Below are 18,206 nucleotides of genomic sequence, written 5' to 3'. Positions count from 1 at the left end.
AAGTCAGAACCTCGGAGAGCCAAACTTCTCAGCAGTCCGGGAGCCCAGAGGGGGGAAGAGGAAGAGCAGCAGCTGAAAGCCCTGGTTCTCGGGAGCCTCCCACCCCGCCTCTCCGCAAGGAGGGCACGGAGACACCACCGGGGGCGGAGGAGGAGGCCGGGAGGCGGGGAGGGGGGAGGCAAACCCTGCCCACTCGGCTCTGAGCCCAGAACGGCCGCAGAAGTCGGAGGCCGGTGCGCAGGGCGAAGAGGGCACTGGGGGCGGGGGGCTCCGCTCCCCGCCTGACCCCTCTCGCCCCAGCCAGGAAAGTGAAGGCTCCTCGGACTATAGAGCCAGCGGAAGGACCGACCACAACCGCCGGGCGCTCCCGATCGAGGACTTGCCCCACCCGCCCCCCTCCCCGCCCCCAAGGGGCTCCGAACTCACTGGTGAGAGCGGCGGCCCGGGCGCTGGATGCGGGGGCAGCCGTGATGGCCCCGCGCGCGGGACAGCCGGAGCACAGGGGCCCGCTGCTGCCGGGGCTGCTGCTCGTGGCGGCGGCGCTGAGCCGACCCGCCGCGCCCTGTCCCTTCCAGTGCTACTGCTTCGGCGGCCCTAAGCTGATGTTGCGCTGCGCGTCGGGCGCCGAGCTCCGGCAGCCGCCGCGGGACGTGCCACCCGACGCGCGCAACCTCACCATCGTGGGCGCCAACCTGACTGTGCTGCGCGCGGCCGCCTTCGCCGGCGGGGACGCGGACGGGGAGGAGGCGGAGGCGGAGGCGGCGGGCGGCGTGCGCCTGCCGCTCCTGACCGCTCTGCGCCTCACGCACAACAACATCGAGATGGTGGAGGACGGCGCCTTCGACGGGCTGCCCAGCCTGGCGGCGCTCGACCTGAGCCACAACCCGCTGCGCGCCCTGGGCGGCGACGCCTTCCGCGGGCTGCCCGCGCTGCGCTCCCTGCAGCTCAACCACGCGCTGGCGCGGGGCGGCCCCACGCTGCTGGCCGCGCTGGACGCCGCGCTCGCCCCGCTCGACGAGCTGCGCCTCCTGGGCCTGTCGGGCAACGCGCTTAGCCGCCTGCCGTCCGCTGCGCTGCGCCGGCCGCGCCTGGAGCAGCTGGACGCGCGCCTCAACGCGCTGGCCGGCCTGGGCCCCGACGAGCTGCGCGCACTCGAGCGCGATGGCGGCCTCCCCGCGCCGCGCCTGCTGCTCGCCGACAACCCCCTGCGTTGCGGCTGCGCTGCGCGCCCCCTGCTGGCCTGGCTGCACAACGCCACGGAGCGCGTACCCGACGCGCGGCGCCTGCGCTGCGCCTCCCCGCGGGCGCTGTACGACCGGCCTTTCCTGGACCTGGACGAGGCGGGGCTGCGCTGCGCCGAAGGCGACGCCGAAGGTCGCGGGGAAGAAGTGGAACTTGCCGGCCCGGAGCTGGAAGCCTCCTACGTCTTCTTCGGGCTGGTTCTGGCGCTCATCGGCCTCATCTTCCTAATGGTGCTCTACCTAAACCGCCGTGGCATCCAGCGCTGGATGCGCAACTTGCGCGAGGCGTGCCGGGACCAGATGGAGGGCTACCACTACCGCTACGAGCAGGACGCAGACCCGCGCCGAGCGCCCGCCCCGGCCGCCCCCGCCGGTTCTGGGGCCACTTCCCCCGGTTCGGGTCTCTGAGCTTCGCTTGTTGGGACTTGGGAGCTACCCCTGCCAGCTGATGACCTGTCCCGAGGCCGTGGGTATGAGACACCCGCGAGCTTGGGGCTTTGAGACCTACCCCTGACCCATCTGAGATCTTTGGATTACGGCATCTCCCCTACCTGGAGGCCCCAAGCTGTACCCACCCTCCCCAGCCTCTGAGAGCTGTCACTATCAAAGACTCAGAGACACTTTCTTCTGATTCCAGAAACCCCGTCCACCCATCCCAAGCTCTGACAGCCCTCCTGAACCACCAGAAGCCCCCTCCCCCTTTCAACACTCACCCAGAGACCCTGTCCTTCAATCGAAGGCCCTGGGACTGCTTCCACTACCCTGTGCTTTGAACCCAGACCTCTCAGCAGGAAACATCCCCCTAGACTACACTCCAGCTTGCAGCCCTCAGGTCCCTTCGAGGGCTCGGGGACCCTCACATCCCATTCTGGTCTTAGAAGCAGAGCAACCCCACCAGAAGGTTTCTGAGGACTTTGAGCCTTTTTTCTCGTTTCGGAGCTCTTAACTCTCCATCCTGCATAGAGACCTACATCCCGGGAGTCTGAGAGTTGGGCATCCTCCCCTAATCTGAGGATGTATTTCATACCACTCACCACCCCAGCTCTTGCTCAGGCCCCTCCCTTCCTTGGCCCAGGCTTGGGGTTCAGCTCTTCTCTATCTCTCCCATCCCAGGAACAGGCACACCCCTTTATAGCCTTAGCGTGGAGCTGATCCTCAGCCTTTCCCACTTTTGGCTCTGATACCCTAATACTCAGTCCTTGTCCCCAGTCTCAAACTCTCAGCTCTTCAGCCCGGTCTGAGTTTCTTCCCCTTGCCCAAGTCTTAGGCCCTCAATTCCTCCTACATCCGTCGCTTGCACTCAGTACCCACACTGCCACTCACTGGCTCAGGGTCCAGTGAGGAATCCATCCCTGGGATATGCCCAGCCCCCTTTCCTCTTAGGATGAGCTCTCTAGCCCTGCAAAACAGGCGCAGATGCGAAGCACCCCGCAGCCATACTAGCAGATCCCCATGGGAGATCCTGGAGGAGAGAGTCCTGGGGGTGCAAAGTAGATGGTCTGGCCTCACAACCAGGGTCACCTGACCATTGTGCCACAGAGAGGGGTGGGGGAGGGACTCTGAAGGGCTGGGAGCTGCTGGACACATGCTCTTTTCCACCCATATGACTCTTCTCCCTTGGAGAGTCCTCTCTGCCACCTCCCCACCCCTGTCCCCCCCGTATGCCTTCTGGAAGAGGAAGGGAAAAGCCCTCCGGTCCAGGGTCAGAGCCTCAGCGCCCTGCCTTCTGCATGATCCCAAAGCACAACTGGTGAGTGGGAGGGGGCCGCCTCTCCCTGACTCCCACCCCCTGGGTCAGGCAGAATGGCTGTCCTGTGCTGCCTCTGCACACAGGAAGTCACCCTCCCTCAACATATTGCCTTGAGGCCTGCCTTCCCACCCCATCCTGGAAATCTGGATCTCCCTTGGGCAGTTTTCTATAAAGTCTGCAATAATCTCAGATACTCTGCTCTTGTAAACGGTGCCATGTCATTCCTGCTGACCTTGGGTCGTTAAAGGGAGTGGGAGGGGACACAGAGCAGTTTAGGCCTTCCTGAGGTGAAGCAGTGACTCTTGATGTCTTCTCCTGGACTGTGGGAGAAGAAAAGGGCTCTGACTGTACATAGTAAGCTTGAGGCTAGATACATGGAGGGACTTCCCATTGGGATGGCATTGCTCTCCAAACCAGTTCGCTTTTTATGCTGAGACAGTGTTATCCGCAGCCAGGGTAGGGTCCTGCACTTCCTCTACATCCTCTTACCCTTCGGTTCCTCATGACTGCGGTGGGGTGGAGGGTCACGGGGGAGATGTAGTTGGACTGACAAACACTAGCATCAGACGGGGCTATCGGAAAAAATCCAGCTGTAGAGAATCAGAGGCAGTTAATTCATACAGAAAAGAGGAGGAATCATTATTTGCTGCTTTGGCATCATCCCCTCTGTTGAACTACCTGCTACTTACTCCCTTATGTACTGTGTTACGCCACGCTCTCCTGGCTAGAGGGTTAAGACCTGCACCTTGGATATGTGAGAGGCTGAGAAGAGAGATAGCCTAGCAGTGGGGGGCATGGATAAAATAGCCCCTTGAGATCTGTGGAACAAGGAGACAGGTGGGTCCTGGGCCAGTAGGGCCAGGATAAGAGGCTGTCTCCTACCTCAAGGTCCCCAGGCTGGATTATTTTACATTCAGGGTCTCAGAGCCCTAGAACCACATGGCAGAAGCCTAGAATTCTGGCATTTTAGAATCTTAGGGTTGTGTAATTCTAGAATTTGTGTCTTCTAAACATTGAAAGGGACCTCAGAGGTAACGTGGATAGCCTCATAAACTGTGTCAACAAGGAGCACCCTCTCTCGAGGAACTTACTCCCTCCCCTCCTGGGAGCATCCCTTTCAGTGCCAGAGAAATCTGCCTGGGACTCCCTGACAGTTCCAACTTTGCCCTGAGGCCAGGATCACACCTCACCCCAGGACAGCTCTTCACAGAGTGGTTGGCAGTGCACAAGCCTCCTCATCTTCTCCCAGCAAATTCCCTACCCCTTCTCCCAGTCATTCCTCGTGAGAAGGGGTTAAATTCTCTTGAAGCATTCCCATCCGTCAGTGACCTTCAAAGGGTGCTTTGCCAGTCCCATAGGGGAAAGTGATGTTCTCTCTAACACAGGTCAGAGAACTGTGTCTCTAACAGGTCACCCTGCCTGTCCCCCTACCCCACCCCCTGCCCCCGCCGCCCAGTTCCAAAGACGTAATGTAATGTAGCCTAAGACTGCAGTAAGTCCTGGCAAATAAAACATGCTGATAGCTGTGGTACACTGTCAGCAAAAATCTTTGAGGGCTTTAGATGAGAGCTGATGCTAAGCTAAATATCAAATCAATAGTTGTCAAAAATCAACTAATTGAGTACCTAATGTATGCCAATTGACATTTAACCTTAGTGCCATTCACTGATTCCCATTAAATGTTGTCTCTGAGCAGCTTCCCTTCTTGTAGCCTGACAGTGGCCTTTGGCTTTATGGAACTATCAGCAGGGCCCCAGGGCCCCAGCCTCCTCTTCAAATCCAGCCATTTTCTTAGTCTCTACTAAATACAACTTTGCCAGCCCTAGAAAAGCTAATGGCCCAGGGGAGAAATTCTATTCAATCAAGTTCTAGAGAAAAGAAGTCCCAGGAAACCATGAGAACTCAGAGTAAGGGCCCCTGTAGCCAGCATAGGGAAATTTCTTAAAGTCACATTTGAGCAGGGTTTTGAGGGATGAGTAGGAGTTTGCAGAACACAGAAAGATCAGAAGTATCAGCTTGTCCAAAGGCCTAGATGCAGGAAGATCTGTTAGTCTGATAATTCAAGAAGACCATTAATGGCTGGGGGGTAGCTAGGATGATGTGTGTGGGTAAGATGGTTCTGTGTTCCCTTCATGCTCCACTGGGAGAAACTAGAGGGACTTCCGCCCTCAGAGGAGAAGTCAGGGAAGTGGGGAGGTGTGCTCTGTGGGCCAGGAGAACTGCGTGGTTCTCTTACTTGTTCCTTCCTTCTGCCCATCCTTTTTGTGCCAGGCCTCATGCTGGGCACAGGAGGCAGAGAGAGGAGTCAGCTAAGCCGTGCCCATGGGAAGCCAGAGGGGTAGGGGGGTAAGGGAAGGGGCCACAAAGAGGTCTTGCAGGAAAAGGTGAGATGAAGGGGTCTGGCTGGCCCTCCCCTGACACCCTGATGTCACCCACTCACTGCAGACCCTCTCTCAGCAGTGCCAGGGACCCACAGAATGGTTAACCTCCCCCTCTAATCAGATGCTGTGAATGCTGCTGGAAGTTTGAGGTAGGCAGGTGACTGCAGGGGCCAAGTGCCAGGAGGGAAAGCTCCATCCAGGATGTGCCCTTAAAGAGCAGGTGGGATTCAAAAACAAAAATTAAAAAAAACTAGGTCTGGGGGCTTCCCTGGTGGCGCAGTGGTTGAGAGTCCACCTGCCGATGCAGGGGACGCGGGTTCGTGCCCCGGTCCGGGAAGATCCCACATGCCGCGGAGCGACTGGGCCTGTGAGCCATGGCTGCTGAGCCTGCGCGTCCGGAGCCTGTGCTCCGCAACGGGACAGGCCACAATGGTGAGAGGCCCGCGTACCACAAAAAACAAAACAAAAACAAAACAAAACAAAACAAAAAAAAAAGAGCAGGTGGGATAGAGAGCAGGTAGAGAAGGAGAGAAAAGGTGTGTGACTGTCAGAAATGTGATACGCATCAAGGCAGCTCTGCACCGAGAAACACGTCAGACTTCCTGGGGTTCTGTGACCCTGTAAAAACTGAAATTTCCTCTCAAACACAAAGGGAAGCCACGATCACCATCTCCTTGAGAAGCCTTTTACTTCTGCGACCCGCTATCTACCCAGGCCCCTCAGGTCTGGGGTGGGAATAAGTGAGGGCCCAGCTGGAGTCCAGAGGACTGGGTTTCAGTCTGAGCTCAGCATGACTTGCCACGTCGTCTGGACCCTAGTCAGTCAGAAACATTGGTTAGGCCCTACTGTGTGCCGGGTGCTGGGGATTCAGCAGTGAACACAGCAGATCCGGCTTGTGCCTTTCTGGTTCAGTCCAACCCCAACTGTGGACACCCCCTGCCCCTCCCTGGCTCCAGGTTCCTTCTGTCAGGCCAGGGCTGGACTTGTGACCTCCAGAGGCACTGCCTGCTCTCACTGAAGTCCATCTCCTTCTTCATTAAGTCTGTGCCTGGCAGACTCATGGCCCTAATTTACAGGCATGGCCTTTCCCGGACTGGGAGAAGTGACAGGGGCAGTTAATATTCCTGTGGTAATGAACTTGGCTGCCTTCAGAGTCCCCGCCTTTGCCCCCCACCCCTTCCTCTCCGCCTCCACCCTCTTCCCTCAGCCCTGCCTCACAGCGATTTTCCCGGGGATGGCCAGTCCCATGGAGACCCCCTCAACTAACCCTTCAGTGTACTGGTGGGGAAGTTGAGGCCCAGTGAGTGCAGGAGCCCATCCAGGACAGGGTGTCAGGAGCAGAGCAGATCCAGAGTTCAGGGTGCCCCCTGGGGCCATCCCTGCCCTGCTCTGGGTCTGAGTATCTGGCAGTGCCGCCCCATCTCCAAACTCTGTATCTCCAACCCTGTGGTCATTGCGTCCTGCGGCCAGGCCTGTGGTGACCTGGAGATAAGCAAAAAGCCAGCAAGGAAGGGGTGGAGAGCTCTCTTCAGCCTCCATCAGCAGCTTCCAGGAGGCCTCAGAAACCTGCTCCAGCCTCTTTCAGGCAGAAACTCTGATAGGGGCTCCTTCTCAAGGGAAGGAGCATCTCTACCCCTGTCCCAGAGGAGAAAGGGGCTCGTTCTGGACCTGCAGGCTCTGAGGTCCCCCTGCATGAAACTCATCCTTCCTGAGCCTCTCCTCTCTGCTGAGCACATGCTGAGATGGACCATACCCGGCTCCTGTGCTCAGTAAAGATGGGGTCACTGTGATAATGGAGGCATGGGGGCCCCTAACTAAGGTGACCATCCAAACTAGGAAACTTTGGAGAGTGAAAGGGACCTCTATTAATAATTACACTGGGACAAGAATAAACTAGGACTGTACCAGGCTGTTGGGCCCTGGACTACAATGACTTTTGACAAGACTTGGAGGGGAAAAGAAAAAGTGCCAGACTGCTATACTAGCTGGTCTGCCAGCTCTAGATAACTAATACACTCCCTGTCCTTGCCCCTGTCCTCCAGCCATGCTAAACAACTTCCTGAATGCTATTCTCTAGCCACACCAGACTACTCAGATTTTAGTAACAGAGCCCAGCTAGCTATTCCAGGCCCCATACCTTTGTTCACACAGTAACCTCTGCCTGGGATGCCTTACCCCCAACAGAGAGCAGCAGGACAGCTCAATGGTCCCCTCTGCTTTCCTGACCTCACCCTCTTCCTCCTGTCGCTGGACCCCCCCAGACCTTCATTTGGACTGATTTGTTTTCTGGGCCATTGTCTGCACCAGACAAGACACTCCCTGCAGGGGCTGGGCCCAGTTCCCTTTTGGGTGCCTGACCCTGGTGCACAGAGATTTCTGAGCACCGCACCCCACAGAAATCCAAAGCGCAGAGGAAGAGGCATTACACAGGGCTCGTGGCCTCCCTCTGCTGCACGTCTGGTGCCCACTCCCTTTAAGTCCCACAACCTCTCACCTTGTTGGACTGAGGCTGCAGTTATAGAAGATGCCTGCATGGTCAGCTCCTTGTTACTATTCAATAAAGTGAGAGAACAGAAAGAAAATGCAGCTTTAGAATATGTAATCATGTAAAACATAACTTAGCTTTGGCTTTTAGACTTTGACTTTTTCATACAGTTATAGCTTTCTGGCCCTCCATTTGGGATTCTTGTCCAGCGTCCTATCTGGGCAACATCTGCCACTGGCTCAGCCTGCCTCAGCCTTGGTTCCTTGACCCAGGGAGCTATAGAGACATCTATTGGCCAAGTTGTGTGAGTGGAACCAGTTTTAACTTTTTTTTTTTTTTTTTTTTTTTTTTTTTCCATACGCACGCCATCTGCTGGTGAACATGGGAATATTCCTTCTTTCATTTAGTCAAATCCATTCAGCAAATATTTTATAAAGTGCCTACTATGTGCCAAGCACTATGCTAGGAAGAAGCTGGCAGTTGTTCTAGTCACTTTACATATGTTAACCTATTTTAGCCTGATGACAATTCTATGAAGTAGGTGTTATTATTCCTACTTTACAAATGGACAAACTAAGACAAAGATGAATAATTTGCTCACTGTTAATAAAGGGGTCAAGTTGGGGTTAGAACTCAGATCCCATGTGCTTGCACCAAGAACAAGTAAATAAACAAGTAAGATACCTCTTATGAGGGAAATAAACAGAGTGTTGTAAGAGTGATGGGAAAGGTTGTCCTTTGAATGGGGTAGTCAGGCAGGCTCCTCTGAGAAGGTGGCTTACCCTGAAGAATGGGAAGGAGGAGCTCTGCAAACCACCTAGGAAAGATCAATCCAGGCAGAAGAAACAGTGAGTGCAAAGGTTCTGAGACTGAATATTCAAATATTGAGTGGGAGGCCAGTTACAACCATTCTGCCCCTAAATGCCTCTCCAATCAGTCCTTCTTCTGCTTCCCCACCTGGTCCCAACCTCTACATCTCTCAGCCGGATCCCTGTCCCAGCTTCCTTCTTGATCCTTTTGCCTCCAGCCTTCCCCTCCGGTCCATCCTCTGCAGTGCAGCCAGAGTGATCCTAAAAATGCATGAATCTGATCCATCTCACTTCCCTGCTTAAAACCTGTCCCACCGTCTTCTGGATAAAAAGCTCTTTGGACTGATTATCTTTAACCTTCCTCCCCACGGCTATGGTCTGCTCCCATCTCCTGTGAGCTCTTCTGGTTCCCTTCCTTCTAGCCAAACCGAAGTCCTTACAATTCCTTGAAGGTCCCAGGTTGTCTCACCACCTGGGGCTTCCCATGGGCCACCCCTCTATCTGGAATGCCCATAGCCTCTCCTCACCTGCTTAACTGCTTCTCATCCTTCGAAACTCAGTTGAAGCAATTCCCTTTCTAGGAAGCTTGCCTTATTTCCTACCCCACCTGCCCCTCTTTAGTGCTCCCATGGCATGCCATGATATGTGTCAGCCCCCATCGCCAATATCCCTCAACATCAAGTCCAAATCTTTTTCGTCATGCCTTACATTCCTGTGAATTCGTGAGCTCCTTGAAGGAAGGGATTGTCTTATTAATCTTCGTGTCTTCAAGGTCCAGCATAAACCCCAGCAAATCGTACATGCCCAGTAAATAGTGTGCAGTTTGTGAGCTATAGATTATTTAGTTTCTTTTTTACCTTTTTTGTTGATTTTTATTGAGATACATATTTGCACAGAGTAAAAACCCACTCTTTTTTGGCATACAGTTTATTTTGACAACCAAGATATGGAACAGTTCCATCACCCCCCAAAATACCTCCTGCTGCCCCTCTGTAGCCAACCCTTCCTCAACTCCAGCCACTGGCAACCAGTGGTCTGTTTTCCATCCCCATAGTTTTGCCTTTTCCAGAATGTCCTATAAATAGATGCATACGTATTTATCCTTTTAAGTCTAGCTTCTTTCACTTAGCACGATGCATTTGAGATTCATCCTTGTTGTTGTAGGTACCACTGGTTTGTTCATTTTTATTGCTGAGTAGTATTCCATTGTATGGCTGTACAATAGTTTATCCATTCACACTAGTTGAAGAGCATTTGGGTTGTTTCCAGTTTTTGAGTTATGAACGCATCCATTATTAACGTTCACATACAGGTTTTTGTGGGGACATAACTTTTTATTTCTTTTGGGAGTGGAACTTCTAAGTCTTATAGTAAGTACCTTTAAACTTATAAGAACCTGCCAGACTGTTTTCCAAAGTGTCTGTACCATTTGGTATGCCCACCAGCAGTGTGTGAGTGTTCCAGTTCCTCCACACCCTCACCAGCACTATTTATTGGGAAGAACAATTGGATAGCCTTTGCACCTTTTTGGAAAATCAGTTGATATAAACAGGTCTATTTCTGGATTCTGGAGTTCATTCCATTGATATAGGTGTCTACTCTTTCACCACTACCACACTGTCTTCATTACTGTAGCTTCATGGTAAGGCTTGAGATCAGTTAGTAGGCAACTCCAATGTTGTTCTTCCTTTAAAAAGTTGCTTGGCTATTCTAGTTCCTTTACCTTTCCATATAATGTTTAGGATCAGCTTGTCTACACGTACAAAAGAAAAGAAAAAATCCTGCAGAGACCTTGATTTGGACCGCACTGAATCTATAGTTAGTTTGTAGAGAATTGACATCTTCTAATCCATATTGAATCCATATTCAATATTGAATCTTCCAAACCATGAACATAGTACATGTCTCAATTTGTTTGGGTCTTCTTTGATTTCTTTCATCAGTAGTTTGTGCTTTAGAGATGTACATAGAGATTATGCACATATTTTGCTATTTATACCTAAGTATATTTCCTTTTTGGTGCTATTGTAGGTGGTATTATCTTTTTGTTTGGCATTGTCTTTTAAATTTCAAGATCCAGTTGTTTGATGTTACTATACAGAAGTATAATTGATTTTTTTTTTTTTTTTTTTTTTGCGGTACGCGGGCCCCTCACTGTCGTGGCCTCTCCCGTTACAAGGCACAGGCTCCGGACGCGCAGGCTCAGCGGCCATGGCTCACGGGCCCAGCCGCTCCGCCGCAAGTGGGATCCTCCCGGACCGGGGCACGAACCCGTGTCCCCTGCATCGGCAGGCGGACTCTCAACCACTGCGCCACCAGGGAAGCCCTGGAACTTTATACCTTTTGACTGTCATCATCCAATTCCCTTTCCCACCACCTCCTGCCTCTGGTAACCACAAATCTGATCTCTTTTTCCGTAAGAGACCACCTTCTGGCCAACCAGGAGGGCAATGCACTGATCTAAGTTGCACATTATTTACAGGAATGTAAAAAAAAAAAAATGGTTTCACACATATGACCAATTTTCTAGGAAAGCCATCTTACATTCAGCAACATCTTCCTTTTGTGTTAATACGATACACTGTCATTTAGGACTCTGAATCTTCCTCACCTATATCCCCACTGCTCCCATGTGTTCTTTTGGAACAGGCAGTGGGTAAGTCATGGAAAACTGAAGTGACTTCGGGGAGACCCAGCAGAGCAGGAGATGAGAACTGAGTAAGAATGAGGGCTGGGACTGGGACAGGACTCCAGCTGAAGTGGTCAGTGGTGCCAAAGAGAAGATGGGATGGCTTCACCCCAGGAGCAAACCAGGGGTCATGGGATCCAGTGGTGTCTGAGGGGGAATCAGAGGTTTGGCAACTTCCCCAGGCCCAAAGGCTGGTAAATGGCAGCGAGGGGAGGAGAATGGGGTGAGCAGCCAGGTTGGAGTTGGGGTCACCACCTGACCCAGCTAGTCCAGGGCAGCAGGGACAGCTTCTGCTGGTCTCTGTCCTGCCATGGGCTTATGAGACAGAAATAAAAGCACAGCCAGCATCTGTCATAAAAGACCTTTAATGGTCTCCTATTTATGGTTCTTTTTTTCAATTGTCCTGTTAGAGTTGAATAAACCGTAATAACTTATCTGACATAATAAGGAATGCCACAGGTACAACAGATAAACCTGGCAGGTGGCGCAGGAATAAGGGTGTCACAAAAGAATCACTTAACAGAAGGGCCACAGACCTGGAGACCAGTCTCCGCCACCTGTCACTCCTCACACCCAGGATCCACACACAGTACCAGGCTAAGTGCTGGCTCCCATTGGAAAGGAAGACGCAGCCCTCTCCCCCGGCATCTGTGGCTAGACCCTAACACTGAGCAGAGATGTCCCAGGAAGGCGGTTCATCCAACCATCATCCCCCGAGTGCTCCTGGATCTCCAGGGCAGGCCATGACCACACCCCGAATTTGTGAGCCCCCCTTCATACCCACCTCTCCCCTGACCCTTGCAGTAATCCCATTGAGGTGGGCAGAGCCGGGCACTATCTCCATCTTACACAAGGGGAAACTGAGGTCAGGTTCCCAAGGGCACACTCGGACTGAACACAGAATAGCATTGGGCGCTCTTTCTCCCATGCCACGTGGCTTGTTGTGCCCCAAGTCTCACATTTCCACCTGGATGCCCTGGGTAGGGGCCAGGCAGGATGCTGTGCCAAGGGCTGGTCCAGGTCTCCCCGAAGTGCCCACCTCTTAGTCAGCCCCAGTGAGGGACCTGGGCAGAGGGGCAGACCAGCAGGAAGAGAATTGGGGGGACTGGAGGTAGGGAACCAGCCTCTCTTCAGACACCCACCTGTTGCCCACACATTCAGCTGACTGCAGATGTGGGAATGTAATCCTATTAGAATTGCTCGAGGGAAATTTGCTGCTTAAAGGGTCTCTGGAGGAATCCTGCCTTCATAGGAGGGACTTTTGTCATAAAGTCCTCCCTTGGCATTTCTTTTACTAAAGTTGGCTGTATATAAAGAGGAACCAAACTCTAGTTTCTCTTCCCACCATGCTGTCCCTCTGCCATCCCATGGGCCTGGGCCAGGGAAGTGGTGTGTCACACTGGGGCACAGACACAAGTCCTGGGGTGGGGCTGGGCCTCTTTGCTTCCTCCATGGTCCCCCACAATGCCTGGGCCAATATCAGGGCCAAGACCCATCCTCACAGCACCAGGCCCCCGCCCAAATGAAACCCATGCCAGAGCTTCAGTGGGGGTGGGCTAGAAAACCATCGAGAGAGAGAGAGAGAGAGAGAGAGAGAGAGAGAGAGAGAGAGAGAGTGCATATGCGTGTACACATGCACATGTGCGTGTGAATAAGCAAATGCTTGGGCCTGGGTCTGTGACCCAAGTTCCAATACAATGATACTTTGTATTGGAATGCTAGAGTCATTCCAACAGGAAAACCAAGAATAGAAGCTGGGCTTGCTGGTCTAAGATCAAACCTCAGAACGGTGGTTTGAAGAAGTTTTTCTTCAAAAGAAAGTTTAAAGGTGAAACCTCAATAGGCAAGACAGATAAAAGCAGAGTTGTTCTGGTGGAAGTGGGAACTGGGGGGAGGGCTGGAGACCTATCCTTTGCCTCCACCCCCATTCTCCCACCTTAGCAGCCCCTGACAAAGCTCTGTGGCACACCAGGGGTTCCACAGTGCCTGGTTTGAAAACCAGTGTGTCAGAGTCTACAGGTCATGGGTCCTGGGTATCTGTGCTTTGACTTCCCTTTCGGGGTGAAGAGTTGGGGGAGAGTGATGGGGGGAGGATGCTCCCCCTTCAACAGGCCTCTCTTTGAAGCCACTGTGCAGTGAGCCTGCAGGGGAGTGGTAGAGGTGGGGATCCTGCCCCATGGGTAGGCCATTCCAGCCCTGGAAGAAGAACAAAAGTGATGGAGCTGCCTGGGCCAGGAAAGCAAAATGCCAGGCCCAACGCAGGCTTATGCATGAGAGTCAGGGGAGTCTGTTTTGGTCCTTGTTGACTTTAAAAACCAGAACAGGTATAGGCCTATGTCCATGAGACCCTATAAGAGTTCAAGATTGGGGCCTAATGCCTTCCTCTGGGATGGGTGGAGGATGTCCAGCCCCCAGTCGCTGGCAGGAGGGAAGCTGCCTTTGTGGGCTGCTGAAACCACCGGGGATGCGTCAGCTGGGGCTCAGATCTCAGCGTAAGAGGTCTGGGTTATCCCCAGACCCAAATCCCCCCCAAGTGTCACCAAGAAGCGACAATTGGCAGCTCTGGTTGATCCTGGAGGGGGTCTTACACTTTGAAGGGAAGGGGCAGGCAATTTCTATTCCACTTCACCCTTGGGTTCTCTAGTAGAGTAATGGGGGGGGGGGGTTAGCACCCCTGGGCCTGGAGGACGAGGCTCTCCCTAACCTGGGATCAGATCCAACGCTTCCTGGCCTCTGACACCAAGGTGTGCCCCCCCCCCCCCAATCACTGACACAATCCATGTCCAGTCTCTCTGTCTGGATTGCTGGGACCACTGCCTGGAGACACAGCATTCCTGAATAGTATCGATTTCCCTCGCGGCTGGGTCACCAAAGCCAAACTGGCCTTGTCTCATCCTGCTTGACCTCTGCCTAAGTGAGATGGGAGCAAGAGATGAAGATGGTGGCAGGGTTCAGCCAAGGGCAAACTTCCCGTGTGACCCGGGGCCACTCCCCCGCAGCGGCAGGGCCACAGCCTGGGCAGCCATGTGCAACTTACAGAGCTGACTTTCATCTCCTCTGGGCCTCACAAGTTCCTTGAGTTGGGCGGTAAAAGGATGGCTGTCTCATTTTACAGTTAAACTGGAAACCAATCCCAAGAGGTTGAATGAGTTGCTCAAGCTCCTCAGCTGGGTGGTAACAGCCAACACGGAGAGGCATCGTGGACTTGCAGGCCAGGGTGCTCTTCACTGCACCGTGTGGGACCAGCTTGTCAGCAACTCCCCCAGCTGAACCAAGACCTCAAGTGAGCCCACTTGCAGTTTGTCTGGGCTCTGAGACTGAGAAGGCCCGTGGAGTCCAGCCAAAGAACTCTGTCCTTATCTTCACGGGGACTGAACTCTTCTCTCGGTTGGAAGGCTGAGGAAGTCCAGCTGGCACTCTGCCTGCAGACTTTCACCCTGGGCCACGCTCTCCCTTCCTGCCCAGACTGCTATCTACATGCCACCCGCATGGCCCACTGCAAAGTCTCAGTGCGGAGAGGCACGGTCAGCACAGGCTCCAAATGTGTGGACAGAGAGCGCCAGTACTGTGGGCTGGTGCCTGGAGCCCAGTGGGGCTCCCCCACCCCCAGTTTCACTCCAAGGGTTCCCCTGGACAGGCTGATTCCAGATAGAGAGGGGCCCTGCAGAGAAGAACTCAGTCATGCTTGGGGGCTGCATCAAGAGCTGGGTCTGGAGCCAACCAGAAACTTGGAAAGATGATCTGGATATTCTTTCTCTCAGGAAGAAGCCTGGGTGTGCCACTGGCCTGCAGTGCATGACTGTGCAGGAGGGCGCCCAGGCCAGGGGCAAGTGGGGCTAAACTCCAGCCTGTGACCACTCAAGAAGCTGTGCATTCCAAATGTGGGTTGAATCCACCTGGAAGGGACACCATTTCTAATTCACATCAAGGCACTATACAGACTAGCAGCAATCATTGAGCCCTGAATGCAATGGTCCCCTCACTACTTCCCATAAAACTTTCCCTTGACCATGAGCTTCCTGAGGACAGGGGCTGAGACTGACCCAACTCTGTGTCTCCAGTGCTCAGCATCAAGTGGAGAAGTCGTCAACCAAGGATGGTTAAGCCAAATTCAAATGAACTTGACCACTGCCCTTCTGCAGCCCTGGGCCCCAAAGTAAATAAAAGGCTAAATGGGCCCATGATGCTTCTTGCAGCTGGAGAAATTTCAGTTCAACACTGGGATAAACCCAAAATGGTGTGATTTTGAGGTGGAAGGAGGTCAAGAAACCAGCCTGACAAAGCTTTTGTGTGACTGGGTTAGGGATGGGGGAAGAGGTCTATTTGTAGGCAAGTGATCACCCCAAATCCTAAAGGGTCTTATACCAGCCCCAAAGATTCCAGAAGACAACCCTGAAGAGCATATGCTTGCCATGCATTGTTCCAACAACTCATGAACTCTCCAGCTGCCCAAATGAGGTACAGACTGCCCAGCAAGTTCTGGGAGGGGCTGGATGCAGCTGGGACCCCAGAACTGGCCATGGGTGTGTGACTGTACCAAGCTGACTTGGTTCTGACCTGGAGTAGGGGTCCCTAGGGTTGAGTCTTCATGAGATTCAAAAGGGAAGGGCTGGGGTACAGTGCCAGGCATGGGAACTGGGTAATTTCACCATGGAAAATGGTTGCTCAGTCCACCCCAGGAGAGGCTGGACTGAAAAGGGTTGAGATGCAACTTGTACAATAAATTTTTGCCATCTCCCTTTTCACAAGTATGGGACAGGGATAGAAAGGAGCAAGAGATCGCCTTGCCCTTCTAATCAATATATTTGCTTGGGTATAAGGTAAACTTCAGGACATCCAAAGTGGGTGTGAAGTACTGGAGGGCTTATCACAAGCTCTTCCCCCACCCACCTCAGCAAATACAAGCTCCGACCTTCTGTAACACTTGGGCCCTAGGGCCAAGCAGCTCATGCTAGCTATGGCCACAGCTTGACATCATGCAACCACTCAGGAGCCCAAGAAGGGCCTTTCTCAGGCCTGGAGTGGGTGTGGGGTGGTGGTGCTAGGTGCTCTCCATGGCCCTGCCACCTCTGGGGTCCAATGAATCCTCGTTGGTGGCACACAGATCAGAGTCAGTGGCTCTGGCTCCACCCACCAGACCAGAAGCTCTAATGTTCATGAATTCTTGGAGGCAGAGCTGGGAGGGCCCTTTGTGATCATCTGGTCAAACCCCTTGGTTTTCTAGGTGAAGAACTGAGGCCCAGAGATGGAAAGGATCTTGCCCAAGGTCACACAGTAAGTGAGCAGCAAAGGTCAGACAAAAACAGATACCTTTTAACACTTTCTGCCTCATTGTCTACCTGCCCTGTTGCCCTGGAAATGCCTCATGTCCCAATTACATCAACACTAGCCAATGGGTACTGGGTACCCATGACACTGGGAACTACTGGGGGGGGGGTCATCAACTCCCCAAGGAAACAAAGGAGTCCCCCGCTTCCTTTTAGGTGAGGGCATCCTGATGGACCCTGCCACCTTCTGAGGAAGGATCCTCTTTGACTGTGGGCAGTGACCTCAGGTGCTCTCTCCTAGCCTGCAGGGGCAGCGCAGCCCGGCCCTGGAGAACTGCAAGGGCAGGAGGACACCGATGGCCCTCACTTCCCACACCAGTGATCACTTCAGGGATCACTGATCACTCTTAGGTCTACAAAGGAAGGGAGCTGGGCAGACTCTCATCTTCCCACCCTGCCCCATCTCTCAGAGTCACCCTTCAGGAAACCTCCTCAGGACTTTGGTGCTTTCTGAAGACCCCTCCCTTTTCTCTCTCTTTCTCTGTGCATATTTGTAGATAGGACACACACACAAGATACAAGGCAGTTAGGATATTACATCCTGACGATACTGAAATAGACTTGGGCTACTTCACACAACTTGCCTTACACTAGGTAACTGCTGGTAAGAAAGTCAGTCCAGCTACTTTGCTCCATTCTTGGGGTCCACAAACCTTCACCAATGTCACTGTCAGTCACAGAGGGACATGGGGGGGATGGGGGAGGAAGGGGAGAGGTGTTTGGTGGGTCCAAACTGCAAAAAGAACTGCATGGAGAACCTATCCACCGGTCTGCCCCTCCCAGCCAGAGGTTGGCCTTCGATTCAGTCATGTTTTAGCTGCCAGAACTGTGTTAATCACCTGGGACGGTGGACATCCTCTCACGTGTCTGGAGCCCCCATCCCCACCCCTCCAAGCCCTCGTGCCCCATCTTCCCCTTTCAGCTCCCCATCCCAAGTCAAATTCCAAGACCAGAGCCATGTTGGCTTTTCTGGGGGTCAACAGGAAAAGAGGTGGGGTTGGAGAGGTGACTGCAGTGAGAGTGGTGAGGGTGGTGCACGTGGCCCTGTCGGCATGGTGACGGGGCCAATCCTGAGGCCAGAGGTTCACCACCGTGACCTGAAAGACCACTGGGGCCCCCGGTAGAAGCTAGAAGAACAAAGGGGAGGGGGAACCAGGGCAGGAAGAAGACAAACAAGCATCCTAGTGCATGAGAGTGGACCTGGAGCTGCCCGGAGGGAGGGCTGGCCCCAGTCTATCTGTCGTTGAGCTGTGGAGAGCCGGTACCATCCTCCTCTTCCTCTTTGTCATCCTTCATGCCTTTCAGTCTCTGGCGAGCAAAGTCCTCAAACACAATGTCGTCATCGCTGGTGGGAAAGACAAGGAAAACGGGTGGGTTTGCAGGGCAGGGAGAGTAGGCTTATCCAGGGGTTGGAGAGCCTGCACAGTCAGGTGGGACCCAGAGGCTGGCCTCTGGGACTGGCCTCGGATAGAAAGGCCTGCCAGGCTGGCACATCTGGATGCCCATCAATGACAGTGGGACCAG

At 53.6% G+C, this 18,206-nt stretch overlaps 2 protein-coding genes across 5 annotated transcripts in view; one reads left to right on the top strand and one right to left on the bottom strand.

Moving 5' to 3' along the window:
* Positions 1 to 469: 469 nt before the first annotated feature.
* On the top strand, positions 470 to 3,180 carry TPBGL (trophoblast glycoprotein like). Its single transcript, XM_059070843.2, has one exon. The coding sequence runs from the start codon at positions 471 to 473 to the stop codon at positions 1,647 to 1,649; it is 1,179 nt and encodes a 392-aa protein (XP_058926826.1). The 5' UTR covers position 470; the 3' UTR covers positions 1,650 to 3,180.
* An 8,522-nt stretch (positions 3,181 to 11,702) lies between these two features.
* Positions 11,703 to 18,206, bottom strand: part of ARRB1 (arrestin beta 1) — a 78,235-nt gene continuing 71,731 nt past the window's right edge. For all 4 annotated transcript variants that reach the window (XM_067038483.1, XM_067038482.1, XM_059070865.2 and 1 more), the window contains one exon: positions 11,703 to 18,027. In XM_067038483.1, the coding sequence (XP_066894584.1) occupies positions 17,916 to 18,027 (112 nt within the window). In that variant the 3' untranslated portion in view covers positions 11,703 to 17,915. The remainder of the gene's footprint in view (positions 18,028 to 18,206) is intronic.

Source organism: Kogia breviceps, chromosome 7 (assembly GCF_026419965.1).
Source record: "Kogia breviceps isolate mKogBre1 chromosome 7, mKogBre1 haplotype 1, whole genome shotgun sequence".
Taxonomy (NCBI): Eukaryota; Metazoa; Chordata; class Mammalia; order Artiodactyla; family Physeteridae; genus Kogia; species Kogia breviceps.
The sequence above is the reverse complement of the archived record's forward strand: the minus strand, read 5'-3'. Positions and strand labels throughout refer to the sequence as shown.